This window comes from Hippocampus zosterae, chromosome 12 (assembly GCF_025434085.1).
Source record: "Hippocampus zosterae strain Florida chromosome 12, ASM2543408v3, whole genome shotgun sequence".
NCBI classification, from domain to species: Eukaryota; Metazoa; Chordata; class Actinopteri; order Syngnathiformes; family Syngnathidae; genus Hippocampus; species Hippocampus zosterae.
This window is the reverse complement of record NC_067462.1, coordinates 7,124,336-7,139,992: the sequence shown is the minus strand read 5'-3', so window position 1 is coordinate 7,139,992 and position 15,657 is coordinate 7,124,336. Positions and strand designations below refer to the sequence as shown.

At 44.2% G+C, this 15,657-nt stretch overlaps 2 protein-coding genes and 1 long non-coding RNA gene across 3 annotated transcripts; 2 read left to right on the top strand and 1 right to left on the bottom strand.

Annotated features, from left to right (window-relative positions):
• The first annotated feature begins 141 nt into the window (after positions 1-141).
• tmem30c (transmembrane protein 30C) lies at positions 142-3,252 on the top strand. Its single transcript, XM_052082280.1, has 7 exons — positions 142-596; positions 747-863; positions 1,379-1,486; positions 1,570-1,660; positions 1,867-2,013; positions 2,075-2,287; positions 2,536-3,252. Exons 1-7 carry the CDS (start codon positions 405-407, stop codon positions 2,721-2,723), a joined length of 1,056 nt encoding a protein of 351 aa, XP_051938240.1. The 5' UTR covers positions 142-404; the 3' UTR covers positions 2,724-3,252.
• A 307-nt stretch (positions 3,253-3,559) lies between these two features.
• Positions 3,560-15,338, bottom strand: dcbld2 (discoidin, CUB and LCCL domain containing 2). Its single transcript, XM_052082251.1, has 15 exons — positions 15,016-15,338; positions 13,550-13,774; positions 12,575-12,712; positions 11,620-11,671; positions 11,464-11,536; positions 7,958-8,091; positions 7,801-7,841; positions 7,502-7,717; positions 7,259-7,383; positions 6,833-6,980; positions 5,940-6,083; positions 5,764-5,857; positions 5,624-5,673; positions 5,419-5,547; positions 3,560-4,428 (listed from the first exon to the last, which is right to left on the bottom strand). Exons 1-15 carry the CDS (start codon positions 15,119-15,121, stop codon positions 4,076-4,078), a joined length of 2,028 nt encoding a protein of 675 aa, XP_051938211.1. The 5' UTR covers positions 15,122-15,338; the 3' UTR covers positions 3,560-4,075.
• LOC127611645 (uncharacterized) lies at positions 4,428-7,883 on the top strand. The gene is made up of 2 exons (XR_007965398.1): positions 4,428-5,084; positions 7,527-7,883. It is a non-coding gene; the product is annotated as an uncharacterized LOC127611645 (long non-coding RNA).
• Positions 15,339-15,657: the final 319 nt, after the last annotated feature.

Here is a 15,657-nt window from a genome sequence, read left to right as displayed (position 1 = left end):
GGGATAATATTGTTTGTTTAGAACGATTTTAAAAGCAGCGTGTCTCCTGCCGAGATCCTCATGTCATTGATTTGCGACAAATACTTATATTGGCAACATCTCTGGGGTGTACAAACAAAAATTGAACTCCAAATAAATGCCCACATGAGGAATTACACTCAAGACAAATTGACTCTGTGTTGTCCAAAACAAAAGCCAAAAAGGCCAGAGCCGCAGAAATCAGGAAGAGGCGGTTTTTTGTGGTTATTTATTAACAGAGCACAACCGTCTCTCGCCACAGCGAGAGGCCTGTCATCAGATGTCTGTGCGTCTTTGCGTAGTGATACCACGGGAACTGGAACAGGAAGCGAGCTCAGCCCCTTTGACAAAAAAACTGAAGCAAAGTTCCCCGCGCCGTCGCCGCCATGGCCAAAGCAAAGAGCGGACCCCTGGCCCGGAGGCCCGACAACTCGGCCTTCAAGCAGCAGCGTCTGCCCGCCTGGTCGCCCATGCTGACGGCTAACACCGTGCTGCCTTTCTTCTACTTCATGGCCGTCATCTGCTTGCTTCTAGGAATTTGGCTTCTGCTTACTGTTCAGAGTGTACAGGAAATCCGGGTAGGTCTCTCTCGTATTGTTTTCGATTGATAAAACTGGATGGGGGTGAGCTCAATGTTTTCACGTGCCTGAAAAGCGGGAGCGTCGAGGAAGGAAAAGGGCAAAGTTCATGGTGTGTGTTCTCTTCATCAATCTTTCCTGTCATCTTAGATGGACTACACAGACAGTGGCGCGTGTGCACGTTGTCACGACTTGCGAAAGAATGTGAGCAACGCAGCGTTGATCTGCACTTGTAAACTGTACTTTCAAGTGGACAGACCCCTGAAGGTAAGGTGGACCAAGGAAGTCGTCTCCTTCAGCGCTCAAGCAGTCTTAGTCCAGCTTACTTTCTTTTATCTCATCTGTCGTACTTTGCAGATGTCATAAATGATGTAAACCATTAACTCGAATGGCCAAAAGAGACCGTTAGAAACCATCACTCATTGCGGCTGAAAAGAATAGCAGGAATCACGAAATTTAAAAATGCCTCCCCCACCTTAATAAATCAAATAGGCATTTAGAGTTTTTATTTTATGTTTCCTTGGGTAGTCGCTGTGTGACATTAAAATTGTTTTGAAGAACTGAAACCTTTGGATGTGATAAACATGCAAAGGACACAGGAATCAGGAAGGGGGCAAATACTAGTTCACATCACTTGTATGTTATGCTTGTAGCGCATGCTAGGTGGTCTCTGCTTTGTATCGGTGGTGGACCAGTTTGGCTGTGTACTTGGCCACAAACGTCTTTGATGCTTACGAAATGGAGTTGAAGCCAAACTGAAGTTTAGTCTTCTGCTTTGTAAGGGGGACGTCTTCTTCTACTATGGCCTCCAAAACTTCCACCAGAACCTGCGCAGATACATGGACTCCAGGGACGACGCGCAGATGGTTGGCAGGAAGATGAATTTGAAGGTGTTTTGCACAATATTGTGCCTTGTTTTTAAAATACAAGTTGACCTCGTGTGAATGAGTTCATCTTTATTGCGCTGATACAGACACCCAGCTCATACTGCAAGCCATTCGCCACCAATGACAAAGGGCTGCCTATCGCTCCCTGTGGTGCTGTGGCCAACAGCATCTTTAATGGTAAACACACACCATTGGATATCACTGTCCTTTGAGGAATTATAGATGGGATAGGGCGTGTGTGTGTGTGGGGAGGGGGGGTTACTAACTGGATTCCCATTACGTATGCAACATGTGATCCATAGTAATGTCTTGGTGAAGCAGCATATGGTACATTGGTCACTATGTGTTTGTTTTGATTTATGACATCTCTTACTTCCTCGCAGATTCCTTCAAGTTCCAATATCTGGCCTCTGGTAGTTCAGATGAACCGGTGCCTTTATGGCGCAAAGGCATCAGCTGGTACACGGACAAAAACATTAAGTACCGCAACCCGCAGATGGGCAACCTCAGCTTGGCTGAAGTCTTCCAAGGTATTCTTTTTTTGTGTGCAATTGCACATGATGGTGGCTAACTATGGTGTGAACCTGACAGGCACGGTGCCGCCTCCCTACTGGCATAAGCCCGTGTACGAACTGCAGCCGCACGACGCCATCAACAATGGCTTCATCAATGAGGACCTCATAGTGTGGATGCGGGAGGCTGCCTTCCCCAATTTTAAGAAGCTCTACGGCATTTTGCAACGCACCAACAAACCTTTTGAAAGTGGCCTCCCAAAAGGCAACTACAGCGTGGAGATTACCTACAGTATCTTTCTTTATCTATTTTTATCACATTTTTATAATGTTTCCAGTTCTCTGAATAAATGTCCCGCTCACAGACCCATTTTCAGAAATAGGCAAGACAATATTTACATGGGTTGTTTAATTTCACACTTGGTGGGTGAGCAGGCACTTAATAAATCAACCTTTTTTTATAAAAAACAATCCCTTGAAACTTTCCACATGAACCTTTTACCTTTATTTGCTGCCTTGACTCTTGACTTTTCCCTCCAGACTTCCCTGTGCAGTATTTCCGTGGCAGAAAGCAGGTGGTCCTGACCACGCTGAACTGGTTTGGTGGCCCCAATAAGTTCCTGCCCATTGCTTACCTGATCACCAGCTTCCTGGTTCTGCTGGCGGCCATCGGCCTCACCGTTGTGTGGTGGAAGTTTGGGAAGGATGGGAAAAACATGGATGAGTAATAAATACGTAGCAGGGACTAGTGATGGGAAAATGAAGCTTCAGATTTGTTTCATGAACCAATTGTAAATTTTTTTGCTCCCCGAGATGGGAATGATGGCTTTAAAAAAAGGGGATTAAGAAATAGCAAGTCTCCATCAAGAGGAGTGAAAATTGGTTCATGAACCAAATTCGAAGCTTTGTTTGTCCATCACGAGCAGGGATGATGTAAAACAAAAAACAATTGAAATTAAGGATTGGAGCTAAATAGATTGCGCAGGTTGACGTAACGTTACATTAACGTGAATCGAAACTAATTTAATGTCAAAATGTGTACATGTTTACTTTTCATTTTATACCAAAAGATATCAAATGTATTTATTTTGTTGTTGCCTGAAATCTTTTGGCACTTGAAGGCTGGAACATACGTTATTGGCAGATTGAATGCAGCATGTAGATTGTGATATGAACTTGCAGTAGAAAACATTGAAGTTGTCATTCAGGAAATGATCTTGTGCCGTCAATGGCAGTAAATAATTTTAAAACCTATTTTTCCAGTTTACCCTCATTTGGCCTTCTTCACTAATAAATGTGTTACTCTGCACATAACTTCACTGTATATCCAAAATCAAGTGTGACACGTGCTTGTCGGCCGAATCTCATAAAAATATTAAATAAATAAAAAAGCAATATGGTCAAGATAAATGTTTTAAATTTCTGAGGGAGCAAAACATTTTTTTAAAAATCACGTAATAAGTGAACGCAATGAAAGTGAATCTTTAATTACCGCCACCAGACAATCAATGGGCTGATAAGCACTTCCCAAAATAAACAAAAACAGAGTAATGCGATACCTCTATTAATCTTTAAAAGTTTGCTTTATTTCTCACATTAAGACTTTGAAACGTTTATTCTGCTGAGGAACGACACAAACACAAGAATAGGCAACATTTGGTCTGCGCAAGCAGCGTGGGGTGGGCAGCGGGTGGGCTTCTCATCAGCAGGATTCAAAAATAAATATCAGTAAAAAAATCACTTGGGAATTCTACGAGGTTTGCGGCGACGGAATCACACGAGCAGTAACACAAGTTCAAGTCACACTTTCTAAGACGACACGTACCGTGGACAATGAAGCTAAGGAGGAATTCTTTGTTTTCCCATCATCACCTTTGTAACAGGGGGAAATCACAGTTTCACAAGAGCAAGAATCACAGATTTTGAAAAACAGTAGTCGGCGCGCTCGTCTTGTGATCCGCATGTGGCGCGCAAACAAACATTCATTTCTGCGCTTTCAGTGTTCCGACTGGAATGGCGCCATCGCAAGCGGGTCCAACTCGCCATGTGTACATGATACAAAACTCGGGTCGTTGGCTAATCACGCGCCCCCTTCGACCCTGGTGGCACCGCACTGGGGCACCTGGTAGGTGGGGTCGTGTCCAGTGCCGGTTTTGGGTGTGTCATAGGCCGACTGGCTGCCGTCTGTCCGTGCCAGCAGCAAAGCGGTGGGCGCGGCCCCCGACGGGTGGCAGCCCATGTCCACCACGATGGGGGTGGCGTACTCGGTCCCGGAGGCGGGCAAGGGCTCGGCGTATGCATGGTAGACGTCCGGAGAGATGGGGGCATCGTACAGGTCGGGGTCGCTGTAACCCGGATCAGGACCCTCGTCTGGTTTAAAGGTGGACCGGGCACCCAAAGTTGTTACGCCGCTCACTAGGGGCTGTGCGTATTCTGTACAGATACACGCGATGTAAATATATGACAAGAACATCAACAATGTGTAGTAAGCATCTCCACAGATGTCAATATTTAGTGTGAAGATGTTCTTTTTTTAACTAGACCGCACATTATAACCATATTTAAAAAGGGGGGAATCGGCTTCTTGCCTTGCTCTCAACTACCGGTATTCCCAAAAAAGACAAATGCAGAATGCTGCAACCTGCTGGCGGGTTTCTTTACTACCAGCTTATCCACCACTAGTACTGTGTCACTCTCAACAAGACCCCTTTCACATGAAAGAATTTTGCAACAATACAAGAACAGTGGTGTCCCAGCCTGGACACCTCAAATGCTGTTCAGATGTTTTGGGAGGAAAAAATTAACTTTCCAACAAGTTAGTCACTTTGTAGAATATTACTGGAATAAAAGTCTTCAAGCAACTTTACAAAAGTACATATCAAAATGGCTGTTGGATACAATTTGGAGAAAAATAAACAAAAAACGAGTGGTTAGGATTGTCATTATATTTTAGATTAATTTTATTTTTATTTTATTGGTTGACTCGAGTGGTGTAAATAGGTTGTGTTGCACTTTGCAGTTAGGCATGAAGAACAATTTCTTGTGATTTTGTTTTTCAGTAAGGAGTAATGAAGATGCTTGAGGGAAATGTAAGTTAAAAAAAAACATTTATGCCTATATATTATAATTTTAATTAGAAGTTTACTCTTTGATAGAAATTTTATTCTGCCAAATATAGCATTCTGCATCAGCCTAAAAAAATCGGACTTAGTTGTGAACCTCTTCTTTGCCTGTCTTATGTCTGTATTATATTGCACCCTGATGATGGAGGCGCACACACACCAGAAAGAGCTCTAAGAAGATCTGGGATTTTGAGTTCCTCAATAGTCGGAAGCATGGGAGCAAGAATTACCCTTAGCGATGCTTTAAATCTAATGGTCAGTACGGCAAACGGCAGCTTAAATCCGGCATCACAAATTGTACCTGCAGGTTCGGCGTACAGTCTAGGAACGGCGCCCCTCGTCGTGAGCCGGCCCACCTCGCTGCTGCTGTAGCGGACCTCCGCGTCCACCATTTTGGATGGCAGCAGCTGCTTCATACTTTTCCACCAATCTACAAGGAAAATGTGACTAATTCCAAAAGGGAAGTTGTCAAAGGGGGACGCGAAAAAGAAAAAACAATGACACACCAGTTCGATTCCAGTGAGGAAGGTCATATGCTCCTTCGGAGCTCTGCTTCCTGTAAACGGAGATGTCGACTCATAAAAGCAATGTTGTTGTTTTCTTTAAGGGGGGGGGGGTTGTCAAGTCATGATGAGCAAATACATACCGACTCCTCCAGTGCCAAGCGCAAACCACCAGCAAGATCAGTGCTGTCAACACCATGACCAAGACAGGCACCAGAACGGCAGCCAGCGCCACTTCTGAACAAACAAATAGAAAAAGAATGAACCCATCCCCAGACCAACCATTTGCTTTAAATTAGGTAATTTTTATTAAACAAACCTTTGCCGGTGAGAGGCGGCATGGTGGTGTTTCTGATGTCTGGAGGTGGTGTGGTCTTGCCGAATGTACGTGGACGTTTCGTGGCTGCTTGGCGAGGGGTGAAACCGGGAGGCGGAAACACCCTGGGCATCATACCCCGCCTCGCTGTCGAGAACAACACCACTTTAGCTACCTTATATACAAACGCTACGGTTCAGTTTTTAAAAGTTTGATTAAGTGTCCCAAAATATCCAACCCTGAGGCTCAAAGTAAGGGGTTTCACATTGCAGTTTACAGGTTAGCATTTTGGCCTCATCAAAGCATACTGAATTGCAAAGATGAGAATCAACCAGCTTGACTGTCTTCAGAGCTTTGCTGGCCCGAACACACGTGAAGCAACACGCCAATCCGAGGTTGAGCCTTGAGTAGCTCTGTGCTACACGTGAAGCAACACGCCAGTCGGAGGTTGAGCCTTGAGTAGCTCTGTGCCACTTACACCGCGCCAGCTAGCTAGCAACAATGTTTGGCTGCCTACTGCTATGGTGTCCCTCCTAAGTTAGTAATCATCACCACCGCGGGGCAAATGAGCTATACTTATGGTATGACAAGTCTTGTTCTCACAAAAGGGATGACGAGGAAAGCCAAAGAAGCCAGGATAGATGCAAAGCTAACCTAGGACTGACACGGCTAGCACGTTTAACACCAGAATGAATTGCTTGGGGTGATCCAAGTCCACTTTTCACAGACGGAACCGCATTAAAGTGGAGACCATCCAACTTTGAACAGCAAAAAAACAGGCAAATTAGTAAGTGTCTGGGCTCCGGAGAGAAACCTTTTCAAAAGAGAACCGTAGACACGTGAATCGGAGCTGGCATCAAAATCAACCAACCAACCAATGAGCATTGCGCTCTCACCTGTAGACATTTGGCATCCAAGCAGCTCCAACTTGATAGCGATCCTCTGCTGCCACCAGGTTGGATTTATCCTCACGTAGCGTGCCTCGATGGGGGGGATGAAATTATTCCTCACCTCGTCCAGGTAGTTGATGTTGCCTTGGAAAACCTGAAACCACAACAAAAAGTCGCCAGAATCCCAATGGTGGCATTCCCAAAACAGGCCACTAAATCCATATCCATCCATTATTAAAACAACGTGCCCATCCCAGCACTCTACACAAACCACTCATTTCCTGGGAAACCCCAAGTCAATATCTGTTGCTATGGAAACACCGCAACGTATGCGACCCCTCAGCCATCCGAAGAGTCATATTTTTTCCTATCAATTCGCCCAGCATGGATGCCGGCGACGTGATTAATAAACTGATTCGCCGCTTGCGTTACCATGTCTTGTGTGGAGTTGGCTTCTTTGTAGCAGAGCCACCGCTGGCCGTCGTGACTGTAGAGGACTCGGTATGCTGCCACGTAGTATGGGTACTCCCTCAGCGTAGAGCCTGTGCTAGTGATGCCTTCATGGAACAAAATAAGCATAATGAGAATAATTTTACTGAAAAAAATGATTGCTTTCACAGGATTTATGACAACATCTAAGTGGTGTACCTAATATATTGGTAACCTGGTCAATACCTGTGATTCTCTTCTGTCGTTTCAGGTCCACCTGCAACCACTGGTGCTGGTCGTTCTGGGAGGGCGCCCAGGGAAGGCCCGCCTTTTTTAGCCGAGCTCCTGACGGCGCCCACACGCTGAGCTGGCCTGCCACATTGTTCCACTCCCACACGGATGAGGCGGAGATCTGAATATCCGCCACGCCGCCGGACTCCAATCCCAAGGTTCCATAGCAGCCTTACAGCAGTCATTAAAAAAAAAGTCAACCACATGCCTTTTGGTGTGTCCTTTTACACTTGTTGAAGTCACGTGGCACCTACCATTTGTCCTGAAGGTGAAGAGACTGTTTGACAGGGTTCCTCTACGGGGCAATAAAGTATATTAGGGGAAGGTGACAAATCAACATTTTCTACTATTTTCTGTTTGCCCAGGCTTCCTAATACATTTGTCCATGAGCCGTTTTTTTTTCTTTCTTACCCAGTGGACGTGACGTTGTTGGCCAGTGTGCCCTTGTAGTGTGGGATGCCTTTACTGCTCACCACGTGGATCTTGCCCCCAACGGCGTTGGACACCACTCCAGCGTGGACGGCAGCCAAACACAGTGGAGATGACTAGATGGGTGGCAATTTTTTTTTTTAAAGGTTGTTAGTCACACGTCAGGGATTCCCACACCATCAACCTCATACCCACTGCAGTATCGTAGAATATGAAATCAATTGAACAAATGCAGTACCTGCAACCTGAATACACGGACAATTGATTTGAAATGGCATTTTCTAGTTTACATTTACACTGCTCAAAAAAACTGATTCTGAACCTCCATAGACATTGCAGCTTTCAATCTAAACTGATTAGAATTGTTTTTTTTAATTGCAAAGGTTTTGGCCCTTGATCACTTTTTTTAAAGTATAGGCTATATATTGTGAACATAAATTATTTTTTAAATGGTTAAAATGCATAAAGTGATTATATAATTATGAGAAATAATATCAAAATTAACAATCAATTTTATATAATACAAAAAAATGAATACGTGTAAAATAAATCTTTGATAAGAAAATGTAAAAGATTTTTAATCTTATCAAAAAAATCAAGTTAAATCAATGCAATAAAAACTGAGCCTTGTCTTTGAAAGGCGCAATTCCTCATTGAGATTGTACATGCCATCGTTCATGCTACGGCAGATGGGATGCCCATGAGTTGCCGTGATATCACCTCTTGGCCAGATCCGCGCGAGTGTCTCAGGTAGTGAATCACGCCGCCGGCTGCATTCCAATCAAAATGTGCTACACTCAACACAAAAGAGAGCCTTCCCGGGAACAGCTGGGATTTTTTTTCCCCCTAAATGACTGGAAAAGGTCTACCAGAGGAATTTGGCACCGAGTTGTGGGGCAACATGCCGAGTGACGATGGTGTTGACACGCATGTATTTATTCACAGGCACGCTGCAGGCAATCAACACTCCTCCAATGGCTGCTTCGAATTTCATATGAACACACACACACACACTCCACTTCCGAGCAAACCACTTGGGCTACGTTTCCACCAAGCCCTGGTTTGTGTAGGCGGGATGGCCAGAACTGCGTTAGCTATATAAACAGTGTGTGACATCTTAGCAACACCACACAATTGCGCTGTACTGATTGAAGTGCGGCACCATTCGCGAGCCAAGCGCACAGCAATATGTTGCGATTAAAAGAACACTTCCAAATTCCAACTGTAACACACAACCCAAACCGTAAAAAACATGTCATGCAGTATTATGGTGGAAGCATCACTTCATCAGATTATACATTATCAATTAGTGTCGTGAATGTGACGCATGCAGCAGACATGTTTTATCGAAGACTGAATTGTCCCCAGGTGCGGATCTGCTTCGCGATTAGCTTACAACAAGTCCGTGATGTTTCCCAAATCACACCCAAAATTAGCAAAAATGGGCTCCTAATCAGGACAAGTGTTACAGAAAATTGACAGATGTTTAATTTCACACCTGATCGGGTGGCCGGGCACTCCAGAGACCCAACTAGTTGTACACAAGCTATTAAAAGTATGGCACCTTAATAGTCATTTTTAAATCTGTTGACAATGGAAAATTGAAAAACTGCACCGGTGTGAATTCAATAGAAATGTAGACCTTGAAAGTGAACTGGAGAGCTTCACCCCGCCGCCGACGCACTGTCAATGTGTCATTCCTCCATACTCACGATAATATGATGCTGCACGCACGCACGCACGCACACTCTTACATACCCTATATATGACATGCAGACACAGTGAGGTGTTGTCCGGCATGTCAGCTGCACTGAGTCACTCTCTGAGAACACGCTGCAGCTGCACTGGATTAGGAGCTCTTTTCTTCTGGGCCAAAGTATTATCTCACCTCCGTTTCACCCCTCTGACCCGGACCCCTCCTCTGTTCCTGAGGGACGCCCCACTCCCTCATAGCCCAGCCCACCACCTCCTCCGTCCGTCATCCTCCCGTCGCCCGGCAGCAAACCTCCTCCCTCGGTCGAATCATGCAGTGATGACATCATTGCGCCCCCGCGGACTCAGATACCAAAGAGGCCAGTTGACAAGGCAAAACCTCAAAAGTACCTTAAAAGGACCACGAGGTCAAATTGCATCTGTGACATTTCTCAGAATTCATACTCAATTTTGGCAGTAATAGTATCTACTAAGCATTGCGGCGTATTTAGAATGCAGGAGTTGCTATGATGTGCTATGATGTGGTCATCAAATTTAGAGTTTTCTATTCATTTCTTGAGCTTATTCAATTTCTGAGCATTCAACAAGGTTCATAAAGTTACTTAGTTTCATGAAAGAAAGACATTGATAGAATGTAATTTATAACTGCTCATTTAATTTGTGAGTCATTGTTCAATACATGTGAGCTTGCTTCCCAAGCCAGATAGCGACGGTTACTAGTCTAACGTGACTTCGCAGACACGAGAGAACATGTATCAACATGTCCCGACCAGCCGGGTGTCAGGTGCCGACTGCAAGTGAATCGCATCGGTTGCCGTTTATTCCGTTAGCGTGCCGACTAACTAGATAGCGGGCCAAATTGAAGTAGTTCAGTGCCATCCAAACAGAGAGAAAGCTAATTAGCATCGGAGCAACAACCACTTTGTAACAACAAGAGACAAACTGCCCGCATTTCAAGAGGCGCTCAATATCAGATCAATTTGAGTACTACCTTCGGAAGACGAATAGAATTTACAGCCAACAGAGTGTCATGATGGCACCTGTGAGCTTAGCATCCAATATGGACACATATACAGTCTGGTACCTTCAGCGGGTGAGACATGACTGCAGTCGCTAAGTTAAAAAAATATATATATATCCAAAGTGGGGCGTTTACAATAACATTTAGTGTGGTTAACTTCTTATTACATTTGTATGACAGTTAAGAAACGTTAAAAAGTAATGCGTAAAGTTGACTTGCCTTCAGCAAGCCTCCCTTTCGACTTCAAGAGAACCCACATCGAGCGCCATCGAAGGATGAATCGTTGCATATTCTTTTAGTTGTATTGTTGAACACTTTCATGCACCAATAATGATAACCCGTAACCCGATAACATGATAACCTATCCACTGTAGTAATCACTGTCCCTCAAAGGGTTAAATAGAGGTTGACTGTGTCTTTGTACAGCGAATAAGGATTTTATAGTCGCATTTCCACCCACCGTTCCCCAAACCTTTAGTTCTAGGTCTTTGTTTTAGACTACAAGGTTCCAATCTGTTCACGGCTGCATATCCTTCCCCAAATCTTCTTGGACCTCTTCAAATTACTAAACCACTTAAGGGTCTTTATTTGCCCCTGATAAATTTCCCCAGGACTCAATTTTTAGAATAGTTCCAGCAGTCTTAGGTTCATATATGATGGCCACCGTGACAGAATAAGATTTCTATTGCCATTACCTCCTATTGAGAAAACATGACCCGATCCCTAATACGGCCTCGAATCAGGTTTTGCTCACCTCTCTGTATCCATTTGGTATTGTTCCGGATACCTCCTGGGTCGAAGTCAAGCATCCGGCTGGACAGTATTTACTTGGGAAGAGAGAGAATGGAAATAAATGTCGGAGAAAAAAAAAAAACAAATGTCGCCGTTACGCAAATGTCGAGGAAATTACCTAAACTCCGCCTCGGGAAAATCACTGCCTTTGTGCAGGCAGGTGATGAGATCTAAAGTAAACAATGTCAGAACAGGTTTTTGTCATGAATTAACAACATTTAGTGTGATGTTGTCTGACAAGCAATTAGTGGCTTGAACACAATTGTCCTTGTACCAGTGGCTATACAGTACTACAACCCGACTTGCTAGTTATTTGGCTAAAACACCAATGTGGCTAAGAAGCAATAATAATAATATACAGTAATAACAATATAGAGGGAGATTAAAATTCTTTATTTCTTTTTTATACGGTCCATATTTCACAGGTTTTCCACATACTGTACCTGTTCACAATCTGAATGCAATTTTTTTGAAGAGCAACTGACCGATTAATTGCTTTCTGATTGAATGTTTTTATTCATTCATTTATAATGTTTTAATCACACATCTTTAGGTCATCTTGTTCGGTACTATGCCTAAATTGGAGATGTGAGACTTGTCACACATCTCGCAGGATTGAAAATATTACAAATTTCAAAAATGAGAGACGTGTTGAAGTTTTTGAGTCAACACAGCTTAACTGGAATTCTCCAGAAATCCTGTGGCGTAAAATGTATCTGGTAAAAAAAGCCACTGAGTCAAAGTGACTAACACTATACTCCCCCCACTACCGACCACGAACGGTCGCTATGGTGACATTTTTGCCGGCTAGTGGCCGTGCGGGTCACCTTTGTAAGCAAGAGGTATTGGCAATGATTTGCAGAACAAGAATGCACTCTAAAAATTAAAAAAAAAACACTATTTGGAAGAGCTAACTGCCCTGACTTGACTTAACAGACGCCACCACTTCCTCTTTCTGTGGCGTGAAAAAGCGCAAGTGACGGCCACGCCGGCTGAGTAGAAAATTAAATTTGAATGCTAAAAAATTTTATCCACGTGATCCGTACGCATGACAGAACTTCAAAGCTTGTTACCTGTGTGTTCTGTGGTGGAGTAGGACAGGTAAAATCCACGTCCAGTGTGGTGGCTCCCACTCATGAACTGAACAGTAACCTGGTTGCTGGTGGACTCTATTAGCATGTTCACTTTCACGTTCAAGCCGCAGTACTTCGCTGGAGCATGACAAAAGTCAGGTTAGTTAGAAAACTAATTTAATAAAACATTTTAAGACTACATATTATGCAGTAACATAACTACATTCAATTGCCTTCTCTGGACATTTAACATCTGAGAGGCTAATTTTGGTTGGTATCGAAAGTGACTGCTTGAAGCTCTAGACAAGTGTGACCGGAACGCCGAAGACACCGGGATCAGAATTTAATTGGTAAAATATATAGAATAGAATGGCTTGTATGAATAGTGTCTTGTGATAAACACTTGTGTTGTTAATAAGCTAACTCCGTTCATACCTCATATCTTGAGCTAGCATAATATGGCCCTTTTAGCGTTACTTTAAAATCTTTCGAGCTTGACGCTATCACAGTATAAGATGCTAACTGATGTGTGTTTTGTAAAAATCTAACAAATGTTTCTATTGTGCGCTCCCCGGCAGCTAGTTTGAGTCATTTTTCAATTGTTTCGTAACTATGAGTGAGTTATCAATTAGTCCATTTATAAACAAACAAATCAAAAAGTTGATGTATTTAGCTGCACCAGTAGTACAAATAGTTACGTCAAATAACACAGCTCAACACGTTTTTACTACTTTATTAATCAGATTAAAGTAAACTTTTTCAAATTTTACTTAACACATGACAACAGTTCCTCTCTTGGATGCCTTTTCTTTTTACATATACATTTTGATGACGTTCTATAAGCCAGTCAATCCCACGAGACTTCCGCGTATGGCAAACGGCCTCTATTAAGTAAGCATCAACAGGGTGACAGGTGGTTTTATATTTTGGCGTTATCGCAAGTAGTCGCACAAACTGCATCGACATCGCGCTTACCGATCTCGCTCCTGGCAGGTCCGATGCCGTTGTACAGGCGGAGGTAGTTGACCTGGCAGTCGCTGTCGTCGATGTCCAGCTCGGCGAAACGGAAGCGGACCCTGTTGCCAGGGGGCACGCTGATCTCCCACTCGCACACGGTGTTGTTGGGGTACGGCCCCGGGTAGCCCAGAGACGACAGCGTCCCGCTACTGGGGCCCAGCACTGTGGGGCCGCAGCCATCACCTGCACAAAAACAACAACACCACCAACAGAAGGTGACTTTTGTGTAGTTGTTCGGGCTAGACCTCAGTTTTGGCGACAAATTGATTGGGTGCTTTAATTTACCTTTAATCTTACACTGTTTGCAACATTGCTAAGCCCGACGACCAGGCTTTATCTTTTCCCTTTATTTGCTATGGGAAAATTTGAAGTCAAACGGCTTGTTTTCAACCTCAGAGGATCCACTGCAATCCTTTTTGCAGCTGCGAAAAACTAGCTAATCGTAAGCGATACATCAAAAAGTGCAACTTAAGTCAACTTGTGACCTGAAAGATTTTTTTTTCTTCTTAAAAGGGGGAGCTGAAGTGTGTTTATCTGCGTTATGCAAGAGTTTCCCGGTGGACATTATCCAGCTGAACAGGACAAAAACAAAAGCCTCTTTCCCTGCTCTGACTCACAGCAATGTTCACCAGCAGCTCATGTTACCTTCCTAATAACTCACCACAACACATCACTTTTAAATTAACCGTCCCCTTATGCCATTACATTCGGTATAATCCCATTATATATTAGATAGATATTGACTGAATTGCATGTATTATCAGCTGTAATTTAAAGTTATGTCAAAATTGTCCACGTGTTTACAGTCAAGCTCCCTCATCCCCTAACTTCACCCCCACCTGAGTTTTACTTTTAAAACTTTACTCATTTCGCACACATGTGTCTAAAGTAGCTTCTCGCATATTTAAATACACCATTCGATTCCCCAACACACCATAAAAGCGTGCAAACATGAGGAACTGGCATGATTGGTGCAAGGGGAAAGGCCACAACATGCCCGACATGTGCTGTTGTCTCGTATTGGCGAGACAGCAGCCATGCTCCGTTAAAACTTGAAGGATTTTAAAAGAACCTTCCTCCGTTTCACATTTTAATACAAGCAGGGAGTACGAATCTGCATCTTGTACTCTTGCTTTGACACTTTGCTTTATATCGGCGGTCGTGTGAGCCCCCAAACCGTCCGCGTATCGAAAGCAAATCACGTGAACAAAACCGGTTCTCCTGGTTTTTCGCGCAAGGAATGTATGGCGACGGGCGGCGGCAGGCGGTGAAAAATCAAACGGAATTCCGCGTACGAAAATGGCCATGTTAGGACACAGCTCAACTTTTCATTGCATTTGTAACACGTTGTGTTAGTATGTATGTTCCCCCTCCCCATCTCGCGCCAGCGTAGACACCACTGATCGCAGACTTTTGGCACCCACCTTTTTGCGCCCTGCAGCCTTCCGCGGTAAGGATGATGACGAGGATCGACAGGACGAGAACCCCGGCCCCTGTCGGCCCCCTGCCCACCATTACCGCTCCTTCCATAGTAGCAGCCTGCAGTCCAAATGCATACTGCTCGCTTCGGGACCACCGGCAGCACACCGCTCCGATCGAAGTGCACCAAGCGGGTCCGACGTTCAGGTCCACCCGAGCGGAACCGAGCGTGGCTTGTCCACCCCACCCCCGTGGATGTTATTCTGTCCTGCTGTGATGATCCAGTGATTCGCGACACTCACTATGGAGGTCGGTTAGTTAGCACACACACACCACGGGGCGACTTCCTCCATACAAGCTCCACCCCCTGGAACTCGCTCGCACACATTTGACACCCCCGCAAGTCCAAAGGGCAAATCCACCTTGGACTTATTTGGCCTAAGGAGAAATACAGTCTCCTCCAAATGTATTGGAACGGCACGGTCAATTCCTTTGTTTTGTTTTTTTGTTGCTGTTGTGTACGGAATACTAATGTGTTTGAGATAAAAGTTTAGAATCCCAGCTCTTAGTTTCTTGTATTTACATTTAGGTGTGTCAAACAACTCGGGACATGGCGCCTTTTCTTTGAAGCCACCCATTGTTCAAGT

Excerpts from the sequence above, each read along its gene's own strand:
- tmem30c (XM_052082280.1), top strand. The coding sequence starts at position 405 with ATGGCCAAAGCAAAGAGCGGACCCCTGGCCCGGAGGCCCGACAACTCG. Across the intron at positions 1,661-1,866 it reads GGCCAACAGCATCTTTAATG|ATTCCTTCAAGTTCCAATAT; the intron begins GTAAACACACAC and ends ACTTCCTCGCAG. Across the intron at positions 2,014-2,074 it reads CTTGGCTGAAGTCTTCCAAG|GCACGGTGCCGCCTCCCTAC; the intron begins GTATTCTTTTTT and ends TGAACCTGACAG.
- dcbld2 (XM_052082251.1), bottom strand. The coding sequence starts at position 15,121 with ATGGAAGGAGCGGTAATGGTGGGCAGGGGGCCGACAGGGGCCGGGGTT. Across the intron at positions 11,537-11,619 it reads TTTCCCGAGGCGGAGTTTAG|TAAATACTGTCCAGCCGGAT; the intron begins GTAATTTCCTCG and ends TCTCTTCCCAAG. Across the intron at positions 6,084-6,832 it reads TGGATGCCAAATGTCTACAG|CGAGGCGGGGTATGATGCCC; the intron begins GTGAGAGCGCAA and ends TGTTCTCGACAG.